A 25,934-nucleotide genomic window follows, 5' to 3' on the forward strand; every position below is an offset into this window, starting at 1 on the left:
GGGTTTGAACCTGTGACCTTCTCGCTGTGCAGCACCACACCACAGTGCAGCCCCTAATATATGAAGTAATACATGATAATTGTTAACAATACGGGAAAGAGAGTTAAATAAAAGAGTGTTTAATAGTCTTTGCAACATCCTCCATGGTCATTGTTACATTCCTTCACCAGCTGGTTTCTATTTAAACCCCTACTGTGCTTCTTCACGTCCCAGAGGTGTGGGTTTACGTTTGCTTTACACTGAAAAGTGTTTTGCAAAGTCCGGGAGTCCTGAGCTCTGTTTTAACAGACAGGGAAATATCAACTTCCTGGGAAAAGAAGGAAGATACAATGTGGACCTGAAACTAAATGACAGAGCTGTTACATAGAGGTCAAAGTGTAGTCAGGGCAACAGAGAAGGTTAACAAGCAGGTTAAAAACCTCGCAGTCCATCTGGGTTAAGAGGAGACCTTTTTTATAGATTTCCCACTTAAAGGTGTGTTTCATCGTAAGATTAGACAATTGTGGTTGTGGTAGGTGTGTGTGTGTGTGTGTGTGTATGTGTGTACCCCACAGCTGACCAAGAGCTAGATGGGTAAATGAATGGTTGATTGAACACAGAAAACGGGTGAAACATTGCTTTAACTGAACCGAGGGTTGAAGCTGTAAACTAGATTATGGATTATGTTGGGTCCAATGAGCTGATTGGCTGCTTTGCAAACTGCCAGCATCAGTAGAACTGAGCTGTGGACCACAGGTGTCATCATTGCCTCTTATTGAGGCTTTTTGTATTTGTTATGTGAATGCTGTATTATCAAAACTAGTGTTGAAGAGCCCATAAAATAGCAATCACGCATTGAGACAGAGAGAGTCACTTTCAATAACGTTTTACAAACTAATTATTTGGATTCTTTTCAATTATTTCTTCATGAAAAAACAGCAGCAGATGATTTGATAGCAAGTTTATATCCGACCCGTTTTCAGTCTGTTCCCACCCAAAGCTATCTGATGAAACACTTTAAGCTCTTGAGGAGTATGTGCAGAGTATGCGCCAAAACATTTTTAACCTTTATTAAATACTTGTAATTGGAGAAAAATGTGATTGGTTTAACATTGGCAGTTTAATTTCAGTCAAACATTTTTAACCTTTATTAAATACTTGTAATTGGAGAAAAATGTGATTGGTTAAACATTGGCAGTTTAATTTCTATAATAGAAGAAGAAAGAAGGTAATTAACATGAGCACAAAATCAGTCACAGTACTGTGCTGGCAATTCACTAACTCCCATCAAAATGCAAAATTGAAATAAAGCCCCAGGCTTACTTGCACAGAGAAATCATTGTATGAGAAGCAAACACGGGTCTCTTTTTCTGTATAACGTGAGAAAGATTTAGACAGTGTGCCCTTCAGCGGCTTTAGGGCCTTTCGTCCGCTCTGTGGCTGTCTGTGTGTATTGTGCGTGCATGTGAAAGCAGAGACCCGTGTGCCATTTCGGGAGATCAGAGTAGGTCGACCAGATGGCTTTAATGTCACCACCAGCCTCTGAAAGTGGTGCAATGTGGAGACCTGGAGAAAAAACAAACACCAAGAGGCCAAGAGCGCAGGGCACCGCCGGCACACTGCGTGGCATTGAGTGCTAAGAGCTAGATGAGAAACATATTGTAACCTAGATTCTCTCCTGCAAGGCCCCCCTCCCTCATTACACGGCTGCTCGTGGTGCGGGAGTGTAATAGGCCTTTTTAATCCCAAAGCGGAAAGGAAGGTGCCTGTTCGACTGCGGCTAAAGAGAAGGAGAAAACCAAGACACACACAAAGCATCTGAGCTTGAGGAGAGAAGAACACAAAGAAGATGCTGTGTGCAAGTTTCTTACCGTCTTTGTTACTTGTGACAGGAATGTTGTGGACGGTTCGGAGTTTGAAACAAGAGCTGGTCAAGACCTGAAGCTCCACAGAACTTAATACGCATGCCTGGAGATCTGAAAAAGACACACACACACACACACACACACAGGGACCAGGCAGCTGCGGTCAAACATTCTCTTTTTTTTGCGGTAGAGTAAGTAAAGAGTGGTTGTAACCCACTTGTACAGTTCAGTGTTTCCTAACTACAGAAATGACCTGTAGCACAATGTTACCTTTCTTCTGGAGCTTCTGGATGCTTTCCCTCCACTCCGACCTCTCGTAATCAGAGGATATGAGGAACTGGTAGCTCTGGATGCACATAGAAAACCAAAAACGTTAAAGACCTCAACAACCAAAACAGAACTTATTATTGGACAAGACTGTGAAAGAATAATTTGATTTTGAGCCCCAAAAATGTGTAATGATCCCACTGTATTTTTCTGGGAACCTAAATCCAATCCAAGGAACTATTTCAAAAGGGAGTGTCTCCCTCTAGGGGTGAGACTTGGGATTGGATCACACGGTACCTTTCCATGTCTGTTGTGGATGCGGAAGGGGATGGTGGGAGAATGCAGGAGCAGCCACGACTCCTGTTCGTTCATTTTCTTTCTCAGACGCTCCACGCGACTCTGACCCTTCGGGGCTTTCTACAACACAAGTGCACGAACAAGAAAGCAGGCATTTAGAATCTCATTTAGACCCGAAACACTCATGAGAAATACTAAACATTGCAATGGAGCCTCTAAAACAGAGATTATAGGGGGCAACAATAGTTTAGCTGTCATTTATTTGTTAACACATGATGATACAAATGAACTTTTTTACAATCCACAAATCTCCTCAGAAACAGACAAAAACAGGCTTTCTATAATTCCAGAACTTGCATAAAACATTTTATAATAACCTATTTACTATGTCATTGCTCTCATCACCGTGGTAGTCTTTAACGACACATTTCCCATCTTTCAAAGAAAACAACACTGTGCCGTGAGAGTCCTTTTATGTAATTCAAGGATCTAGGCTTTCAGTCAGTATTGAAGGAAAACAAATAGACACTTCCTCCCTGCCCTTAGCAGGAAGCCGTGAGTCAGAGCCCGGATACAATCAGCTGAACCTCCCACTGCTCTGGGCTCCTCTGATTATGAACAACCGTGGTCACTCGTTGTGCCCCAGGTGGAGGGGGCGCGTTTAGCGCTGTGAGAGGGGAATAACAGGAACTCTCTGCTCCTGAAGCCTCCAGTGTGTCTCAGCCAGAGACTTGGAACGGTTACAAGCTTTTACTGTGGGAACAGGATTACCTTCTCTTTCTGTATCTCACTCTTTAGAACGGAGATCTTGATCTTCATCTCCTCGATCTCGTGCTCAGGGAGGACCTGGATACTTGGGAAAGACTCAGAGTCGTCCAGGGTCTGGAAAGTCAAGTCCGCCAGAGGGAGGTACCACTTGCACTCGTACTGCTGATTGCGACTGCAGGTGGACAGAGAAACACAATTAGTGAAAGGGTCATAAAGCAAATCAACAAATCAGTGGAAACTGGAAACATTTGTGAATATACAAGTGCAAGTGCAAAGAAAAAAACTGACGATATCGTTTTTAACATAAATGTAACATTTTAAAAGCTTTAAAAAGAAAAAGCTGAAGAAGAGAAAATTGATTAATTAAGATAACATACATCCTCCCTAATGACACCTCCACTAGAATTCAATTCAATTAAAAAGAAATCCAATCAGGCATGATGGAGTTAATGTCACGCAGTTCCGTTAACTTAACCGTGTTACATATACACGCCTTTGTCTTCGCTCTATCCCCCACGTGTATCTCCCTTTCCAAGTGTGGCTTCAAAAAGATGCCGACAAGAAAGGGAGGATAAATGAGACACTGAGGGAAACACACGTGGGTAATTCCAAGAGGGTGGATGTTCAAATGGCTTTGTGCTAAATAAAAACACAGCTATGGTCCTTGGAATGGAGAAAAGAAGGTCAAGTGGACTCACCCCACAGCGGTCTTCTTCATCTTGGCACAGAGCAGCAGGTCCGTGAAGAGGAATACATGGCGAAGCTTCCTTGAGCTTTCCGACACCTCCACCAGGAAGCCATCCTTCACCAGCTGACGAGCCTAGAGGAACACCAGGTGTTACTTCTACGTGTACTACCAATGCATGCACAAAGCTGATGAACTTTACGCAAAATAAACAATGTTGAGAGAAAAACAAGATCTGAACATTTCGTGAATGTATTCACCTGAATTTTAAATGCAATTCGAGACCCCTTGGCTGACACTGAAGACCCCACAACATTCTAAATATCCAGTCTCTTAAATCATTGGACAAATAATTTAAATCCTTGAGCCAAATGACAGAATCTAACTTCAAAGTCATTCATCATACATCATGCTTTTTTTAATCCAGATGTAAAAAAAAGTTCCTCTGCAAGTAATCAGATAACAGACAAACACACCTCTCCCTTGGGCGTGGTGACGGCGGTCCTGCGAGGGTCGATCTCCTCGTTGATGGACGAGAGAAAGTTCTGAGATATCCGCAGAGCGTCCTGCAGGAGCGGGAAGTCCGGGTGATCCTTCGGCGTGTGTTTCAGCAAGTCCTGCAGAATGCACACAAACAGATATTGTGAGACAGACGCCTTTGTGCATCGATGCATACAACTTTACATGTGAAATGAAATCATAGACAAGAGGTAAACCACTTTCACTTCCAAAAAAATCCATCCAAGCGTTGGCAGTAGCCCTGATTGAATGTGGAATAAACATAATTGTTCAGCACACGGCTTTCTTATGAATAGTTAAGTGATCGCTGAAAGTCTCATTTGCATGAAGCTGCTCTCATCTGCATAGCAGGATGAAGAGCAGGAAAGAGGCTCCTCCTCTCCAAAACAATCACCACTTGGTTTGCATGAATGACAGAAGCAGGACGTAAGTGGTCCATGACTAGACAAATCTGAGCTTTCTGCTTGCCTGATTAGCAGTTACCAATTTATTATTACTCATCCAAAAAGGCACACAAAGGGCAGGATGGGGTCACAACAACGCAAAAAGGTTGAGAGCTACTAGTTTAGTTTTGTCAGTGAAACATAAAATTATCTGAATGTAGTAACGTTTTATATTTCAATAGTATGTAGAGTTTATTAAACACTAAAGTAAAATTACCTCAAATAGTGCCATTGCATTAGGATGTGTGTTTCACGGAGATATAATGGAGGTGAGCGGTATTTCTGAAAGCTACATCTTCAGAATCAGCGTGCACCTTTTCTATAAATGGGGGGGAAATGATCTTTTAAGAAAGAAGTGCACTTACATGTAGAACCAGGGTGCTTCTGGTCACACGGTCAATGGGCTTGTAGAGGAGAGCTGTGTGGAGAGAAGGGGAGGGCTCTGAGTCACTGTCGCTTACACACAAGTCTGTACATGCACACAAACACACACACGCACGCACATGACAAACAGGAGGTCACAGTTCCACAGCTCTACCAGGGACAAAGACTCAGATCTCACCGAGTTAAACTTTAGACTGACGATATGATCCTTGGTTGACGACATTGAACTTAGTGACGATAATCCTTCATTGCCAGGACGCAACCGCTAGTTCTTTCTAGTCCCATTAATGATACCGGAGATTTGGATTAATATCAATAAGCCTCTCTGTGTGAAAGGGAATAGGATTGTTTCTTTCATATGTGAGGCGGCACCAGGCTCAACTTCTATATTGTTTTCCCGTTTCCCGTTCCCAAATTAACAGGAATTGCAATACGTGTTAATTTTGCAGCACTAAATTGGTCTAAAATGTTAATAAATAAATAATTGAAATTATTAAATTGGCCCCACAGTTAACCAATTCAGCCGATTGAAGAATTTCTCCATCGGTATCGGTGCCTCCCTTATCCACACCACCAGAGAGGCTTTTAGCAATAAATGCATCTGACCATGACCTTTGACCTTCCTGCAAGGTGGAGCAAGATAAACCATTTCCATTTAGGGATCAAAAGCAAATCATATTATTGTTATTTCAAAAAACATTACAACTTGCATGGGTGTTGCTCTGTGGATTGTAGGTGTTTATGTGCATGCACGCACAGTTTATATGGGATTAGACTCATTAAAAAGAAGAATGCATAAATAAAAAAATCTACAGGGAGCCTGTGAGCAGGCTGCTTAACATGCAGTCCATCTGTGGGGTTGATCCTGCTGCTTCCATTGCCTATGAAGGCTGCTAGTACGTAAACTACAGCCTGACTGGACGCTGGACTCTGAGACTCTCGTTGAAGACGCAAACAGGACAAAATATATACACTTAGCTACTGTGAAAGAAGAGAATCTTCTAGAAGGCCTCGATGATGCTCTTTGAGTTTCTCCACCCTCTGGTCATTAATGGTGGGGCCTCAGTCAATGTTCACTGAACAAATACTGCTACGGCTCGGTGGCCACCAACCTGTGAGCCGTGTGCGTGGAGCCGTTTGTGATCCCCTGAGTTGCACAGACTTTTTTAGGATTTTAGATTACATTGGCTCCGTACATCAGCTGGATTGTTTGGATGTACTTTGTGCTGCATGTGCAAAACTCTAGTTTTGACAACAATGCTAACGTTTGAGAAAAATGCTATGCTAATGTCAGCATGCTAACACGCACGCAATAAGGATGGCGATAATGACGGCGCCAAAAGTCTGTATGAGCTATCCGCGGAGGATCACAAATGTCTATCAAATCTTAACCATCAAACAGAAGGAGATATTTTGGTCTGGACCCACTGCGGTCACAGAGAGATCAATAACTGCTTCCACAGCAAACTTCAAAGTCCAGTCAAGAGACGGGACGAGAGAGGATAAGAAGACAGAGAGGAGGCGGATTATTGGAAGTCGATGACCCGTGACAGCGAGGTGCCTCTGATTGGTCCTGTTCTCAAAGTCGTCTTGGCGACCTTGAGAACAGGACCGGGCTGGCAGTTTGTCTTTGCTAAGGAGGCGGCGGACCATGTGGGCGAGGTCTTTGAGCACCAATACACTGCACGGTTCCACGGGCTAGGACGCAGGAGCCGTGACGGAGGACACGTGAGGATAAAGAGATAAGAAAGGGAAAAGATAAGACGACAGGGTGATAGATATTGAGGCGAGACTATACAGATTAAGAAAATTCAGCAAAAAGCAGTCGCGGCGGAGAGCGAAAGTCACAATTTAAATGTAAATCAAGATGTAACATGTTTGATTTAACACTTCCATTGCTATTTGCAACAATGTAAACACGTCTGACTAACCATGTGCGTGGGGAAGGTCAGGGTTCTACTTAAAAAAAGAGGGTGCAGGTGTTCTGAGTTGAGCTGGAGGAATCCCTACGTGGCCAAGTAAATAAGGAGCTGCAGCACAAAGAGCAATCAAAGCAACTGGCCCGGGAGCTGAGGAACACTGAGGAAATATGACAAAAGCATGAAAATAACCGCGATCTAGAAAAGCAGTTCAGTAGATTACGACGCTGTCTCTGCAGTACGGGAGAAAAACGAATGTGATAATCAGCATGTTTGGGTTGCTCCTCATCTATGGCATTTCACGGGTACACAAGGCTGTTAATTGACTGACACACACACACACACAAACACACACACACACACACACACACACACACACAGGCTTGCAAAACAGTTTGCTCATCTTGTCTATTGTTGCACCCAAAACTGGTGCAGCTTCTAAAACACCAGCAGAGCACAATCAGACGCACACATATTAACTCACACACGGATCAGACTCCCACCGATCCTCTGCCGATGAGCGAGGAGACGTCTAATTATGTTAACTCCGTTATTCTGTATGTTGAAATGCCCTGAACAACGCGAGTCTGCGAGTCATGATGAGCTGCATATTCTCAGAGGATCATCGCTCAGCAAGCACACAAAAGCTCCGGCGCCCCGAAAGATTTCATCACCTCATCACGCAGACTGCTGCACATAAACGAGTGCATCACCAGCACCGGTTGTACACGCTCCGAATACAAATCAAATCAACAACTGTCCCAAGTTCACAGCAGACACCGGGAAACCACCAATCTAGATTCAATGACGACGGAGAGAGAAACAACAGGAAAAACTGTCCGACAAAACATAAGATAACATGCAGTCGTTACCGTACGTGCAGTTACAACACAGTCTGAGGACCAGAAGCACCTCCATATCCCTCATCCTCTCCCCTCACTCTGTTCACTGCCTCCGTTCTCAGGAAGAGACGCACGCGCAGAGAGAGAGAGAGAGAGAGAGAGAGAGAGAGAGAGAGACACACAACACACACCTTACCCTCCATTGAGACACTTGTGGTACAATCTTTGGAGTCTTTAGGACCTTTAACTTTGAGATTCTGAAAAATAAAAAACAGAGGAGGGGGATGATCAATTTAATTTGCTCCCACAAACACACACACACACACGCAGTAAGTCCAAGCTCACTGCGTAATGGCGGAGTAAAGGGTCATCGCAGCAGACTGAGACGGCTGGAGGAAGAGGAGACAGTAAAGTACAGGTACAACCAGCAATGCACCTCGAAGCACAGCAGGGAAATCATTCAATTAACCAAAACTACAACACAAACATTGGTATATTCACATTTGCTCTGTGTTGCCTTGAATAGTTGAATAAAACTAATCAAGATGGAAATTCATATTGTGGGTGAAGGATTCCTTCAAGAGGTCAATTGAAACCCATTCAACTCAAGTTTTACTGGTGTAGTCTGCTGTGTATTGTGTCGGCATAACTGTTAAGATAGAAATTGGTTTTGGAAAATTCCCACAAGATTGTAATCTACATTTATATGTTAAACAGGAAAAGGAGGGTTTTATATTTAGAGACTAAAGTGAAATCACAACATCTTCTCCCAGTTCATCTGCCTGAACACTAACCAGCCAAAATGTGCCCAGTGGAGAACATTTTAACACCAATGTATCTGTTGATTGTGTTTTAAGCTTGTGTTCCTCAAAATAAGATCACATTTCCCGTAAACACGGTTGCTTCCAGTCAAAAAGAGGATGTTTCGACCAGCCTTGCTTCCTCCTCCGCTGTTGTTCCATATACATTTGTTTCCTCCTTCACTTTATTGAAGACGATTAACTTGATTGTTTAAGACACTTGAGACCAAACAATAGATTATGGCATACGTGGCATATTTGCTATTCAGACAGGTCGTTCTTCACACAGCCCTCCCCTGAGTCAGATCATCTTCTGAGAAGGTACCTACCTCAGATATCTTCTGGAACTGGCCGTTGGCCTGGCTGCATTTCACGGCCGTCTCTAGCGCCACCTTGTAGTTGTCCACAAAGGCCTTGTACACCCCTAACTGGCTGGCCTGTGGAATAAGACACAACGAGCTGGTGTGAGACAATGAGAGTGGCAGCTCTCCTTCATTTGCTGTGAATTGTTATTGTAAAAGGACAACTCAGGCCGGAGGAGCAACCGTTTTACTGCCCAGTACAATAAATATTACCCAGTCTTTGGGGACAGGAAACCAAAACATAGTGAATAGCAGTCAACTTCTAAATATCATTTCTATAACTTCTGACGTACATATGATCCCACATACCAATTAAAGTTTATATTTTGGGGGTTGAGCTGCAGTCCCTCTTTGGCTCTATTGCTGCCTCACACATAGCACGCACGCTGCCTCCACGTTCTCCTTCCTGGGCCCTTTCATTAGCAGCCCCTCTCTGCCACGCTGTACGTGCTTTGTAACACAAGCTGCAGACCAGAAGCGTATGAATATGCATCCTGCTGCAGCCTGGCTTGAATGGCCGGACTGAAAAGCTGACTGCCTCCCATTTGGCAGATTTGGTTTCCATTGAAGAGAGTGAATGAGTAAGACTTGTTACTTTTGTCTTTACACGCCCCCTTGCTCCAAATATTCATTTGCTCTCCTTCTACTTCCTGTTGGAGTGTGAAGAGACATGAAGGAACTACCAGGCCTCAAATCACATCACATACAATCATGTTGTAGATCAGTGGTTCTTAACTTTTTTTTGTACCTCTTGTAAAATATTTGACCAGCCAAGTTCCCCATAAGGTAAAACACATCGCTGACTTGGGGGTTTAAGGATAATACAATTAAATAGCCTAGTCAATTTAAAATTAAGTTAATAAATTAGTCTTATATGTTATTGAATATTTATTAAATAACGTTAAGGAATAGATCATCATTTTAAACACTCTTTTAAATATCACATACCCCCATTTGAGAACCACTGTTGTAGATCAATAGCAGCAGATGAAAGAGAAAATGAGAAAAACTGTTGTTTTGGGATGAACTCCTCTTCGCACACTGCTGACCTAAATATTTAGCACCATACGGACTTACACGAACAAGAACTCAACAAGCCTGCCTGTCTGCATATTATCTCTTCATAGCTGGAGACTTCACCAAGTCAAGCCAAAACCATGGAGGGAAGTAAGAAGCCTCCGAGAGATTGATCATATTTCCAAAGAGAGGATATTTGACTTGAGCTTGGCAGGAAAGCACGAATCAAATCGGGGTATTTTTAATCGGCTCCCCTCTCCAGCTACGTCCGTCACTGGAGACGCAGGACTTTCAGCCACCCTGCGAGCAAACACTTCAAACGGCGAGATCACGGGTCAGAGTGGCGGGATGGAAAAAAACATCTAGTGTTTGAGAGCGGAGGCGGGATGGAAGGAGAAAGGACTCCAGCATTGTCCTCCCTGTCTAGAAATAGACCTTTTCTAGGTGTTCAAAATGCCCTTTAGATAACTTACATAATCACTGCCGGGTTGGAGAGCGACAGACCGTGTTTCAAACTATATCTTATGCGTGATTCTATATAGACTATATAGCACCGCTATCAGCATCGCAGTGGGGGCCACGGCATCATTCAGGGATTTATCATCAATCTCACAAGCAAAACCAAACCAAAAAGTTAGTCAATCTCATGCAACCTGAACAACACTCAATAAAATAATCCAGTCGATCAAATGCAACCCTGGCAGTCGGGGCTTCAGCTGAGCCCCCTTTTCATGCTGCGGACAAGTAGCAGTAGGGAGCAGACCAGCTAATTACACGCCATCTGTACTCTCACATCGTCACTCTGACTAAATGTTTAGCTTCCTCATGAACACAGCACAGATGGGAGCTGATGACTACACTAATAGGTGTCACTTGGGGTTGCAGAGAGAGAGAGAGAGAGAGAGAGAGAGAGAGAGAGAGAGAGAGAGAGAGAGAGAGAGAGAGAGAGAGAGAGAGAGAGAGAGAGAGAGAGAGAGAGAGAGAGAGAGAGAGAGAGAGAGAGAGAGAGAGAGAGCTTATTGAACCATTGAAAAGGATTCAGTTTCTACATGAGAGCTCTATTCCCGAAATAGAAGCTGCCGCAGAAATGGCGGTCAAACTCTGAGCTGCAAACACCTTCCGAACATCAACATTTGTACGCAAGTCTGTGATTATCGCAATAGTGATTTAAGAAGAGGAGAATAAGTGCATACTTTTCAATACTTGTGCTGTTAACAAATTTCAGTAGTTTGATTCCCGGCATCAATTATCAGTTTGTGCTTGAAAGACGTGCTGTGAACAGCTCTTGAGTTTTGGGTGGAGACGTTAGAGCTAGATAGTGAGCTAATTTTAGTTCCTTAGGTCACTTCACCGCTTTGTAGTAAACACTCCTGAGTTGAGCATAACACAGTAGGAAAATAGATGGAAGTTAGAGAGTCCATTGTTCTTAGCTTGTCTCAAACCTGATGATAGTTAACACAGTGCTACAGTGAATAAAAATACAAGTGTGGTGAAATGCACTTATGAGTGGTGATAAACATCTGTTGAACCCACAGGTTGGTTAGAGACTGTAGCTGAGTCATTGAGAATTGGCTGAACAGAGCAGACGCTTGTACTTGTATCTTTACATTCAACCTTAAAGACAACGGGAAGACCACGTTTTCGCCTCGATGAGGGTTAGGTACCAACATAGCACCGGTTCCTATACGACCGGAACCTACCGTACCGAAACACAAAACGAAGCGGTGCTTGCTTTCGGTTCACGAGCCGATTGAAACACTTTATTTACACACTGATGACACCGTTTTTGCATGATTAAACCAAGGGTGCTGCGGCGTTCCTTCGGTGTTCGCCATTAAGCCGCATTGAGCTGCAGACACGTGACTCCATCTCCTTAAGCGAAGGACGGCAGACCGTTTGATTCTTTTTGTCTTTATTTTACGCAGCAAAGCGTCAGCTAAATATAGAAATAATAATAAATTGTATCACACGGTAGATAAACAATATGCTCTCGTGTTCTGTGTTGCACCTGCTGCATTCATGATATTAATACATCGAGACAAACAAGGAGAGTCAATCCAAAATGTACGTTTTTCAATATGTTACATATCTTTCGTTCCTGCACAATGAGCCTAAATCAAAAATTATTAATATTCCCCTAATTTCCATGAAATAATAGATAAACTTCAAGCTCTTACAGAAGGGAAACACAAAGTTACTAAACAGTTAATCTATAGTTGTAATTTAAGGAAGAAAATTAGCCTTGGCATTAACAAAACGCCTTTTAGTTTCAATCATTGTTTTGTCCTTTTTTTTTAAACAAAAGTATTGGTTTAGGCACCGGAATCGTTTTAAAAGCACCGCCATAAAAAAAAACAAATGATACCCATCTTTAGTCTTGATAAGGACGATGACAATTTCAGACCTACAGTCATACTGTACACCAAGAGGTAGTTTCTAAAAGAGTAAAACAGAAGTCCACAGTTTATTTGTGTGAGCTGACATGGTACTTATTATTTTCCTCTAGAGCAAACAACAGCATGATCATGATTTGGAAAAATGGATCTTATAATAAGATATCTGACTAACATGCAGCTCATTAGTGAGAATAAATTACGTCTCCTAAGATCCAAACACAAGGTGCAAGCTGAATACGGGACATGGTCCACTGCTGATCCCACGTCAGGTGATCACATTCTTTTGGTTATTGTAATGAATATTAAAACGGGAGACTGACAACGGCATATAATCTCATTTTGTGGTAGAGTCATACTAACGTAGTTCCTTGTGTAAATGCAAGGTAGTAGGCTCCGTATTTCAGTCAATTAATGAATTACCAATCAAACATCGAACCCACAACAACATTGATTATGTATTAGTGTTGAATAAAGATCTATTTCATTTCTATCAATTACTATACTATTAAAAACCACAGAATTAGGCTGTAAAAGTCCCAGTTTAGATTAGGATAACAAAAACAATTCTATAATTTGCACAAAAGGAAAACTGGAAACCCATTAATGTTCATACTAAAAATGACCAAAATCCTTCCCATCTCCATCTTCTGTGTAATGGGTTCCCAAATGTGGAGGAAACCCTGTTTTTCCTGTTGGGTAAAACAGGCCGACAGGAGTTCACTAACACTCTCTAAATAGATAATATGTTTGTCCATTTAGTTTCCAGTCCAGGAAAATTATAACCTACCATTTTCTGTCCCCACAGTGGGTTCATTTACACTGCTGCTCTCAGTACTGAAGTGAACAAACTCTCCTGATGCAGCCTCGGCTTTTCACACCCTGAATGAGCGTATACCACAATCTCTACGTGGACTAACGTCTCCTGCTCAAAGTCCAGTTTCTTCCATCCCTGCTGAAAGCGTCTATTGCGTCATCAGCCACTGTACAGTGTGCCGATAAGATGCAATGAGCATCTAAAAAGAGACTCCGTTTAAAGCAACGTGCAAATTGCTTTGTCCACTGCAAATGTGACGATGTAAAGAAAACAGAGGCAGTTCCAGCTGAGGACTGGAACCGTGATAATTCTTTACAAAGACACACACATTAACACACACACACACACACACATATACACGTACATTACGTTCTGAGAGTTCCTGTTTAAGAAACATAATCCAGCACAGAATATGTCAGCGTTATGGATCGGAGGCTGCAACATTTCTGCTAATGCACCGAGACTACAGACACTTAGGAACATACACAGAGTGATTCCCAAAGTACAAATAGCGTCTGACAGCTTTTTCTAAAGCGCATTTCATTATACCCTGTAAATGATGGGAGACGGTTAAAAAAAGAAGAAAAAAGTAAGAAAAAAAGAGAACACGCTGGAGATTCTGAGCCCTCATAAGACTCACCAGCTTTTGGAACAGATGTCCCACGGTGACCTTCTCGTCCCAGTGCTGGATGTTGGGCAGGAGGGCGTCGTAGAACTCCTTGTGGATCTCAAAAATGTCTTGGATTTTGTAGAAGATGGTCTCAACCTGCTGGATGGTCAGGACGGGCTGTGAGGTCGTGGCCGTGGCTTTCAGCGGGCGCATCGGCTGAATAATCAGAGAGAGATGGGCTTAGGGAACATAACCAAGGACCAGTATATGGTAAATTACTGTAAATACACTGAAAAGCATTAGACTTAGCAAGACTCTTTTTGTATTTCTTCCTTGTAAATTTCAAACATCATTTGTAAAGCTGTATAAAGCATTTTACTTATGGAATCAGGTTCTGATAAAAATGTCAAATTTAGGAGCAGACTTTGATTACGACTACAATTTGAGGCAGTTATTTGCCAAATTGGGCCTGTGTCTGGAAAGAGGGAAAACATATCTTGATCTGTATCTTGCTATGCATCACCCAGTGATCATTTTTAATATAAACGGACTATTTCTGCAGTGCACTTTCTGACCAGTCCAATAGTGATTTTCAGTATGTCCTCCAATTTGGTCTTTATCATCTGACTCTTTGACACATGCGATGTCCTGATTATTGTAGAAGGTGGTCTCAACCTCAACCAGGAGAAAAGAAAACGAAAGGATCTTTCTAGAGATCCACTCATATTTCCGAATCTAAAAGTCACGTTCCCAGACAGAAATGATGGCAAATTTCTTGAGCTCCCCCTTGACCCTTTTGTCACTGATCAGATTGTCGGTCTGACTGAGAGTGTCTGACAGCTTCGTGAAAAAGACCCTACAGGGGGACAACTTGATTGTGATGGGTGGTGTGGATAGAAACCCAGGTTACAGTTAGTGGAGTACAGAAAAGGTAGCTGTGTGACTTTAACGATGTGGTGCTAAATTTCAGAACGGGACTTCCCAGAGCGTGAGGACACAGACAGACTCTTATATTGTATCATCACTTGTGTCGTCACTAGTGGTTGAAAGAAATGGAACGGAGAGACAGAGCAGATTTCTGCCAGTATTATTGCAACATTCTTTTCCTTCTTTCTTTATACAAGCCCGGGTTGTAAAATAACTACGTTGAGACGGTGTTTGATGCCAAACTGACTACACGTTGGCCAAAGTGCACCATGTGGTTGAGAGCGGCAGGATATGACGGGATATGTCTGAGCTTTGGGGAAGCATGTTCAGAGAGCGCTGCTGCAAACTGAAGCTACTGTGGTCTTTGCTTTCGGTTTGACCATCAGCCACTAATAAACTCCCCCTTCCCTGCAACATGGTGCAGGACCTGAAAACAAGTTAATGCGTCCATCAGTGTGAGAATGAGAAATGATCTTCCCTCCGGCTGCTTGATATTCCCACATGGTCTGTTTCAAAACAATGTGTGTGTGTGTGTGTGTTACCAGTATCAGGGCCTCCAGTTGGTTGATGTAGATCTCCTCGCTGGCCAAGAAACCAGACAGCACCAGCTTCTTCATCTCCAGTCCTTTCTCCATTCCTCCCTGCAGGAGACACGGATGTAATAACAGCGTTACGTTACACACGTAATCCTTGGGGTAAACCACGTGTATCCCGGATTCATGTCTTCACCGTGCGATGACTCAAGATCATTTCCTGACTGATGCTACTGCAGTTACCACAGCAGGTAAAACGCACCAGCAAAGTGTGTCGGAATGAGCAGAAGCTGTACAAGATGCAAATGGCTTGCTTCCTCTCTGGGAAAATCCTACTCCTGTGGCTTCCAGGCAGTTTTATTTTTAATATAACGTTGGGGATGTCATGAAGCAAAAGCAAAACAAGACGCACACTTTCTTCCTTCACTGAAGAAAATGCTAGTGGGAGTGAGAATTCTTCAAAGGATTGAAAAGAGAGAAAGTGGCCGCAAGCAGTGAGACAGAAAGGTGAACGGGAGAAAGGGAAAACCTGACTTGCTTTTCTGTAAACTATTTTGGGTGGAGCTGTAGACCATACAGCTCACATTGTTTTAAAAAGGAAAAAGGGTCCAAAAGTAATGCGGTTCCTAAGAAAGCAAAACATACTAGATTAAAAAGCCCTTCAAAGGATGCACTTCCTACTTATTTGACCATATTTTAGTTATTAAAATATAAATCCATTACACACAGAACAGAGGAAAGTTTATTTATATTGCACAAGCATCATAACTAAATATCAAAAGACAGAGTGCAAATGAAACACATTCATGTAAATAGAATTAAAAACTATAATTACGTGCAGAGGGAATAGATAAGTACAAATGCTAGAGAATGAAATAGAATAGTTTAGCAGTGTAAGAAATTGAATAAAAGTCAGCCTGGATTTGAACGGAGTGAGGGGGTGTATACTCTCGTGTTTCATTTAAGCATTGAGTTCAACTCTCTAGTTATGTTTAAAACCGTCTAGGCAACTCATTCCTAACAAAGTTGAAGGATGTGAACACGTGAATACGTTTATTATTTGTGTGAATAAAGAGTGTAAACTAATACATATTTAAATGAAACAATATATCAATCTTTATTGTACATTCAACAGTAAATCGACCGGCTGTGCTCCACACAGTGCGACTGTAGTCAGAGGGACGCTGAAGTGTCAGATGGACTTAAAGGGAGGTCAAAGAACAGCCATGATAGCAGAAAGAAAGATTAATTATTAACACGAGATCCTTAAGATGCAGTTGGCACACCAGCGCTGCCTGATAAGATAAGTAGCCAGGACCTCATTGGTTTATTAACCCCATCACCACTGACATCCACCTTCAGGACCCTTGTGTTTTCCCTCAAGAGTGGAGGTCGAGTGTGTAGACGGGGCGTCATGCACATACATTCCCTTTGTGAATGAGTATTACAAAGTCAGTTAAGAGATAAGATGAGTGGAGAACTGCAACAGAGATTAAAATATTTACCAGTAAGTAATTAGATATTCCTGTTTTCACAAATTATTAAGTCACATATTCAAATTCTTCAATCATTCGGTTATCATTGAGTGCGGTCTGAGTCTGTGAGTTTTCCACTGCTGGTATTCCTTATTGAGAAGCTGAAAGAAAAGTCTCCACTTCTCACAAAACTCAACACAAAAGCAGCACTACAAATTAGTTGCATTTCCTCTCGAGATGCATCTCTGATATGCAAGGCTGCAGGCTCATCATTTGTGCGAAGCACCACAAACCTTGTGTGCACATCTCCGGACCCTTTTGTTTCAATAAAGGACATTGTGCTTTTGTTGAAATGACACCAGTTCTGATCCGTGGACTCTTCCAGTTTCACCGTCAAAGCAAACAAGTATGTGTTGATTACGTGAAAGAGCTCAACTTCTTCAGTGAAAAACATGTCACAGCAAGACTGAAAAAAAACAAAAAACAAAGCAAACAGGAAAGAGGTAGAAGAGGAGGAGAATAGCCTTTTTCCACCAGAGTGGGAATATTTTCCGTTGGCTGTACAAAGAGCTTCTGTGTGGCGAGAGGACAAGATGAGAAATAGATGAGCGGTGAAAGGATTATTTCTTTCCATGGCAACCTGCTCCTGTTTGGTACACTTTCACTTACGCCATGTGCCATGTGCACTTTCTAGTTAGGTCTTTTTCTGTATTGTATGCTCTAAATTCTGTGTGCTAAAAGGAGCTGATTAGTAGAGTGACTGGGAACTGCAGTCAACCCTGCCATTTGTCCATTCATCTACGGGAGGAGTGCACACGTGCATACACACACTCTCACACACACAAACACAGGCTTCTTAACAAACATAAGTTGGTATTAGAAACCGACCAGGCGTATTTTAAAAGAAGCGTGAGAAGATATGTGCTCAAGTGTAGCAGCCTCATCAAGCCACACTGAGACGCACACACACACACACACACACTTGGATGGCTAACGTGTGAAAAGCTTCAACTTTGCTATATATAGTCAAGCTTTCAAATCCTATGAGGGTGTTAGTTGCCAAAGTGTGTAATGTGTGTGTGTGTGTGTGTAGATCTCCTGCATCCAGCAGTCCAGCTGCTGTCTCACCTTGAACTGTGCCGGAGTGATGGGATCCAGCTCCCCATCTCCATATTCAAACACCTCCTCCTCCTCCAGCACCCTGTCCAAATAGCACAGCACCTCTTCCTCTTCCTCCTCCATGATTCTCTTTCTTTTTCCCCTTCCCCCTCTCCTCTTCTCTCCTCTCCTCTTTCTGCCCGAGAATCCCTCTCTTCAGGGCCTGCCCGGACACACCAAGGTTTTCCCTTCAGAGCGAGTCATCTGGACACCGAGAGACGGAAAGAGGGAGAGAAAGAGAGAGGACTCCGCCTACGCAACCCCACCCCCTTCCTCTGCTGGGCTTCCTGGTGTGAGTGTGCGTGTGTGTACTTTCTGTGTGTGTGTGCTCGCCACTGTTCCCCCTCGGTCGATTCCTTTACGCCCCTCCCCTCACAGCAAACACCATCCAGCCACTTCCTCAGTGTGAAGCACTTCGGTCTGCTCCTCACTGTCGCTCCGCTCTCCCTCCGGCTCCTTCTTTCCTCTATCTTCAGGCAAAAAGGCACTTGCTTTGGACGCACAGTGGCTCTCTGTTCCTCCACTGGTTAATGCCGCCCACCCCCCCCCTGCTTCCCCTGTGGCCATTGTGTCTTTATTGATCTGCCGAGAGCCTGGGATGTGGGGCTGAGAATGGCTGATGTGCTGCGGCTGCCGATTGTAATTACAGGTCACGCAGTTTGCTGGTCAGTCAGCGGTTAATTCCAGCAGAACACGGGGTGGAAAATAGTGTGCAGAACAGAAAATGAACAAAAAAATGTGGAAGATGAGGGCATCAAGAGAAGCGTTTGGGAAATCAATAACTGGCTGCTAGAAAAGGAAGTGACTTGTCAGGAGGTGATGACTCATCTATGAGCTTGGCTGTACACTTTGCACCCTCCTGCTGACTAGTAGGTAGCACTTGACAGGAAGTCTGGTTCCCATACGTCAAACTTATTTCATAAGCACAAGCCTTAAATAGAGTACATGTATGCCTGTGACTATATTCTCTAGGTCATGTCAAGCCATTAATATGGGCGGAAGAAAGAAAAATAAAAGGACAAAAGAAAGAAAATAACACGAGGTGAGGTCTAAAGAAAGACAGAACTTGGGGGTCAAAAAAAGAACAAAATATAACAAGAATAAAAAAAGGGGGAGAAAACAAAAGCTTAAAACTAGTCAAATCCATTAGATTGACATTGTCACAAATTTGCCTAATTTAGCATCCAGTATCCTTTGAACCTCCAGTCAAACAAGGTACACCCTTTGAAAGAGGGGAAGGAATACAATTCTCTAGAAGAAACAGAAAAGAAAAGATGCTTCTAAAGAATCCTAGAATACAAACACAAATCTCTGTAAGTTCATTGGTCTCTCATGCATGTGATCTACAAACACGCTCCTTATGCTGAATGTATGAATCCTGGCACGGTGGCGTCGGCGCTCTGATGTCAGCAGATGAAACGCAAACTCAGCGGAAAAGAAGGGCCGACTTAACAAGGGGGTGAGGAGATGGAAGGCTTCAGTGGAAATAGACTTTCATAGTCCACGTGGCTGCAGTGTCTGACCCAAATCCTCCACAGACAAACAGCCTCTGGCTGCATGAAAGCAGTGGGAGCGGCTCCGACTCAGTGTGCGGCTAAAGGGTGGCGCAGAGAATAGTCGGTAGACAGACAATAAACCATCCAGAACTTTAAATCTAGATTACCTAGAGCAACATTATGATTTTAATAATTCATAAACACTTTGTACTGTCTGCACAAACCAAAAGCACCAAAATTGATACTACTAATACTTTAGTTTAATTCATATAATGATAGTATCTCTTAATGTCTGCATTGTATTTTTCTTCCATTTACATTTATGTGTTGTATATAACACCAATACAAATTTGTGTGAAAACCTACTTGGAGAGCAATCTGGTTTTGATAAATCTGTTAAAAAAACAGAAAAAAAAGAAATCCTTTAACACCAACAACACAAGAACTTAAGATCAACTTTTTTTCTCTGTACTGGAACTCATTTTTTCCCAGTGAAGATCTTAAATTCTGCATAGCTCCTTGGAACAAGTTATTAAACTATTGCTTTAACTCATAAAGGGTTTCATCATGTCTCTTCTTACACGGCATGTCCACTAGATGGAGACTCCTTTTTACTTTCAGGAGCTATAGGAGCTAGGGTCAGAGTGATTAAATTCAGGAGAACAGGAAGTTTAATAATAAATGAATCACCACTATAAAGGGCAATGCTCAAGGCCACGTTGTATTTACATTACCAAGAAAATACGGCAATAACAGAGCTGCTTGGAAAAGAGATAAGAAAAGAGCCGATGGGAAGGAGCAGGCAGAGCAAGGTGGAGGCTGGAAAAGGCCTTTCCACCAAGAGAGGGGGCTCCTAACAGGAAAACCCAACTTCTATGTATTGTGCTACATGTGTGAAGCAAAAGCCTTCTAGCCTATTTCTCACCAACAGGGTTAACAAGACTTCCACTTATTCACCCACTAAAAGTAATGACAGAAGTGTTGCAAGTGTCGCACGCACGCACGCACGCACACACTGTTAATCTACCTTCTATAATTAGGAAACGTGGAGTGTTATTATATTAGTGCTTTTTGCAATTCTAGGTCAAAAAGTAGTGTAAAATTGGACTACTTTACTCAACGTTGGATGGCTGCTCCTACTCCTTATTAAAAGGTGAAGAAAAAACAGCTTCAACTGGAGTATATTCCCTTCACGGTGTTGTAAAACATCATCATGTGAAACGGTTTAAAAAGTCATAACGTTGAACCTTTTTTGTTTATGGTCGTCATATGGCAATATGGTTGAGGAGCGGATGCATGTACCTCCATGCTAATATATATACATTGAAATAAGTATTGAAGTGTCTACATTTCAATACTTGCATACTCTTACCCCTGCCAGCAGGCCATCGGGTGGTGTAGGGGACACGGCCTCTCCGTCGGGCCCTTGGGTCGCGCACAGCTGGGGCGACATGGTGGGCGATTCGTCAATGTAGGGCAGCGTCTCCGAGCCGTCCTGAGACTTGCCGTCCTCCGCTCCGTCCCCCTCGTAGCCATCTGTGTTGTAGTCTGGAGGGCAGAGCGACAGGGAGGGAGAGAGCCTGTTAGCATTTGGCTATGGTGAAGAACGCCACCACGGTACAGTGGGAACAATCTGGTACTTCCTTAATGCTATTTTCAGCAAACAGGGATTCACCCACCATTTATTGTGGCACAACACATGTGACAAAAAATACACCGAAACTCACACAGAATAGCATGGGATTGCTAAAGCTGGTGTGAAGCTCGACGACACCCAACAAGCTGAAAGCACAGCGTGGAACAGTCCAGCTTAGCTGAACTGGTTTCAGGGCCAGACCTCGGAATACTACGGAATTCCACTTCTCTGATTATGACGCACTCATTTCAGAAATATGGGAGCCTTTTCCACCGCATAGACAGCCTAGTTGTACGAAAAGCACAGTGGGGAAACACTTCTTTAAAGATGGACATCTAATGACGCGTTTCCACCGAGCGGTACGGTACGGGTCGGGTCGGTACGGGTCGGGTCTGTCAACCATGATTTGGCGAGTGTTTCCACCGCCAACAGTCCCGTTACTTGATAGGCGTGGTGTATTCCAGAAAGTGGTGGTAACGTCACTTGATAGGCGCGGTATTGGATGGAAAGTAGATTCGATCGCGCGAAAACTGAAAGCTAACCGTAAACAACAATGGAGACATGCAGCCGATCCTGTTGTTGCTTCTCGATATGTGGCTGTTTGTCACAAGGAGACGACAATCTTTGTTTGAGCAAAGGCTACATGCTGCAAGGAAAAACACAGCGGAAAAATACAGGCGAATTCGGGAAGTTTTAATGAGCTGGGACGAGATAAACTTAGGATGGTACAAAGCAGCACACTCCACATGTACGTCTCTCCCTTTAGGTTACATTGTTGGGTCCACGCATTTCAGTCTTTGGGATTCATACGGTGAGCTTAGTGTCAGTATTGAGGTCAGTATTCATGGCCAGTGACACGGTAGGCAGTCATGCCTGAGAAGCAGTGACAGCTACAGTGGAAGGGAACAACGCAGACTCCAAAATTACTTCTGCTCTGCCTTCACACAATAAATAACATTCATACTTCATATAAAAGCTTGGTCGACACCTTTTTAAATCTGATTTCTTATTGGAGAGAAGATGTGTGACAGACGGTGACAACTAGACATACTACAATGAAGAGCTCTTTTTACCATATGCAGTTTAAAAAAATAGAAAAAAGGGTTGCGTGTATACTCACACAGTAATTACAGCAGAACACGCACCACAGGTTGTGTAACTTTTTACGAAAAGCCATACAGCCGTTGGCTGGTGGGAAAGCAGAACACAATGCTTGAAATGCAAAGTATGTGGGAGGTGTGTGGGTGAGGCACAAATGTGCTTGAGAGCCCGCCACCCAGAAGACGCTGATGGAGGCGTCAGTCATTAGGACAGGACATCAGTCCAACTTCAACTGTGCCGTGATTGTTCCGCGGAAAAGATCTGCAAGTGTTTGTGCGTGTGTGTGTGTGTGTTTGTGCAGGTTTGTTTTATAGCTCTTTTACATATGTTTCCTCACTCTTCTGCACACATTCTGGCATCTAGCACGCTAGTTTGTCCCATGTTGATATATTTGCGGGTGGTTGATCATAGGAGAGAATAAAAAAAAGAGATGATGAAAGTTAGTGTTTTAACATCAGGTAAATATCTTAAAACCCACCTCCTAACACAAGGTGGATGTTTTGGATTGATAGCACAGAAAGACTCACACGGTGCACTCTCCCAGGCACTTGTGTCTAGAACAGCACCCAGGTCTGGTCCCTCCTATACAAAGATGTAGGCCTTGATTCCTTTCTTCTATTTGCAGAAACATCAATAAGCAGCAGGAATCATTCAGCTGCTGTGTGCAGAGAACCAGTCCATCACGGAGACCAATTTGATATATACTCAAGGACAAAGCAGATAAAAACGGCCTGAGCAAGCATGTCCTTCTACTCAACACCAGAAAGTCACCTACGACCGGCAGAAGGTACCGCTCATAATGAGCTATAAATAAATGAGAAAATGAATATAAGACACATGTACGCAAGTTTATTTGCTCTACGTCTGACTGGGTGAAACAACCCTGTGCCTGACAAATGTCCAAAATAAGGGAATTAGAAAGGGAACACTTCTGTGGAGAGGATTCATCAGCCCAAACTGGATTAAAACCTCTCCAAACACCCCAGTTTTGACAAGGTATAAACATGTAGCGACTCAACGTGACATGACGATGAAACAGTAGATGAAGTCTGGTAAAAGAAGCAACCTGCAGATGAGGGAGGTCCCATTGAGAAATCAAGTCACACACACACACACACCAGACTCACCTGTATAGGAGACGAGAGAACGAATGAAACACGCGGCCTCAAAGAAGAAAGTCATGAGTGCGCTGGCAGGAGATGCTCAGGTCAGACGGCGTTCTCCTTCACTGCTTGGGGTCCATGTCACCAAAACAGTAAGGAGTAAGGAGAGCCTAGTGTCTCAGCTTAAGTCCCACTGGTCACGTTTCTTTAAAAGCCTAAAAAGCTGCTTGTGTAAAATGGTTTGGACATGCTCTCCGTTGAATACATGCGCTATCCTTTACGGGAAAAAAAATCAATCAAATTCAAATGAGGGCTGGCCGCTGCATCCGAAAACACCCCGAGCCTAAAAGGAAGTAACAGACTTGTGCGCACAAAGTGTACTGGATGCATTAACATATTCCTCTGTCCACTAAATAGAGGCGTCACTTCCCTGCTAGCCAATAAACACGGCCTGGTTATGGGTCACGTAACCTTTTAGATCAACAGTGTGAGTGCGTGTGCATTCATTTTAAGTACACTACACATACTGGGAGTCAACCCATCACTGGATGATCAACAGCATAAAGGAAAGACAAAAAGTCTGCTTGTCAGGAAAATTATTCCAATCCAGTTGTGGCCGATTAACAGACGGTATCTCTAACTCCAACAAACAGCAGCCTGTTGCACTTCTCTTCAAATAGGGAACCAGGTACGTCATGCAACCAGACTCATTTGTAAATGTAAATCAAGGGTAGCCAATGGAGTCGCCCGATGGCACAGTACAAAATTATCCCTGGTCACCATGAAGCTCGGTCTAAAGTTTTTTGTTGAGTTTCTTTTTTACTCAGAAACACTTACAATGACAATTTTTAATATACAATTTTAAAAACCTAAAATGTTGTATCTATATGGCCTCCGACCTTGTCAGAAGTCAAAGTTTCATATTGTCTGCACGTCAAACCCAACAACATTTTGAATGAAGAACAAGAAAGCCTTTTTGGACGGGGAGGTCTTGAAAGAAGCAGTGACGCTAGTTGCCAACACTGTGTTCAAAGATGAGAAGAAGCGTCCCGATGCCACACCAGTACAGCTCAGCAGATAATATGTGTCTGAATGGTGAATGATGAGTCCTCCACAAAAGAGGAAGTCCTGACAATTCTGCTTCTGAAGACAACAACGAGGAGAATTACCATCTACATTGCAGTGAAGAGCTTCTTAGTGGAGAAAAGGGTAGAAACGCCCGCCATAATGGGCCGGCATGTAGGCTTCACTGCGCAATGCAAAGGTGACCCAGACTTCCCAAAATGTCTACATCAACACTGCATCATTCACCAGCAGGCGCTTTATGCAAAAGTAACCAGCTTTGATGATAACTCCTGTCATGGGGATCATGAATGGCATCCGCTTTGAAGCCAAACAACAGGACATTCAAGGTGCTATTGGAGAAGCTGTCAGCTGGGGACCTACTACACACAGACATCTGATGGTGTTCCAGAAGGAAAGACGCCTCACTGCTTGAGGTCACGGAGTGGATACTTGACGTTGCATTTTTAATGGACATCACAGGGAAACTGAACCATTTGAACTGTGCGCTTCAGGGCAATGGTAATATCTGTTGTGCTGTCAATGCATTTAAAGCTAAGCTGAGAAAATAAGTCCTGCACATTACCTCCATAGAGTCAGTGTTGAATGACAATGCTTCTGCATCTGGGACTTTTCACAAGTCATAAACAGGCAAGAGTTTGAGAACAGGTTTTGTGACTGTCATCACGTGTGTATCATTCACTTCAAACCCTTTCATGCAAGTGGACATGAGCAGCTGAAGGTTCAACTTGGATACTGGACAAGTGAAGATTGAAATTGCGCTGCAAAAAACACTGCAAAATGACCTCCACCTTAAAATTCAACAGTTTGCGCCAAACTGTTGGGGCCTACAGAGAAGTACGGAGGTGTATGCACAGCAGCTATGAAAAATGCTGTCTTTTTAGTTCAACACATCCCTGTGGATCAGCCTTTTCTCACATGAACTTCGTCAAGAACAAACACACAACTCATGCAATGCCAGGCTTCCCACTAACAAATATTAACACTATGACACACATTGGGGAGCGGTTAGGGGTTAGGTGCTTAAGGATATGAAGCAGCCAGGACTCCATGCGCCACAGTCGCCCCATTATCCTGGTGGTGCTCTAAAGTATTGATTGTTTTTTATCACTGTTAGTAGTTCCCCTTGAAGCTCAACACCTTAATATCATGAAACATGAATTTTGAAATGTTGTGAAATAGCGGAGCATAACATTCCCTGATCACTGAAGAAAGCTTCCATCGCTCATCCAATAGTCTGACTGTCCCCCCCACTGCATTGCATTCTGGTCTAGTGAGACTACAGGAGGTTGAGGCATCTCTACTGTTGTGGGTTTCAAAAGTCTGTGTGAATTGTCAGAGTAAACACAGATTGATTCTGAGGGATTGGCTGCAAAATGTCGTTTTATAATACTGATTTACTGAAAAGGTCATTCTGAAACTTGTGGTATTATGTAATCCCTGTACGGCTAGTAA

General features: G+C 43.1%; 1 protein-coding gene across 6 annotated transcripts in view; it reads right to left on the minus strand.

Annotated features, from left to right (window-relative positions):
* Positions 1–25,934, minus strand: part of abr (ABR activator of RhoGEF and GTPase) — an 82,776-nt gene that overhangs the window by 32,899 nt on the left and 23,943 nt on the right. For 4 of the 6 annotated variants that reach the window (XM_037466625.2, XM_037466628.2, XM_037466627.2 and 1 more), the window contains 12 exons: positions 20,929–21,104; positions 15,437–15,535; positions 13,998–14,183; positions 9,098–9,205; positions 8,165–8,225; positions 5,189–5,241; positions 4,338–4,478; positions 3,875–3,996; positions 3,180–3,348; positions 2,409–2,528; positions 2,115–2,190; positions 1,851–1,955 (listed from right to left, as the gene is read on the minus strand). In XM_037466625.2, the coding sequence (XP_037322522.1) occupies positions 1,851–1,955; positions 2,115–2,190; positions 2,409–2,528; positions 3,180–3,348; positions 3,875–3,996; positions 4,338–4,478; positions 5,189–5,241; positions 8,165–8,225; positions 9,098–9,205; positions 13,998–14,183; positions 15,437–15,535; positions 20,929–21,104 (1,416 nt within the window). Of the gene's footprint in view, positions 1–1,850; positions 1,956–2,114; positions 2,191–2,408; positions 2,529–3,179; positions 3,349–3,874; positions 3,997–4,337; positions 4,479–5,188; positions 5,242–7,998; positions 8,076–8,164; positions 8,226–9,097; positions 9,206–13,997; positions 14,184–15,436; positions 15,536–18,030; positions 18,580–20,928; positions 21,105–25,934 lie in introns of those variants that run through there. The other 2 variants (XM_037466629.2, XM_037466630.2) reach the window with 2 other exon arrangements.

Source organism: Pungitius pungitius, chromosome 16 (genome assembly GCF_949316345.1).
Source record: "Pungitius pungitius chromosome 16, fPunPun2.1, whole genome shotgun sequence".
Taxonomy (NCBI): Eukaryota; Metazoa; Chordata; class Actinopteri; order Perciformes; family Gasterosteidae; genus Pungitius; species Pungitius pungitius.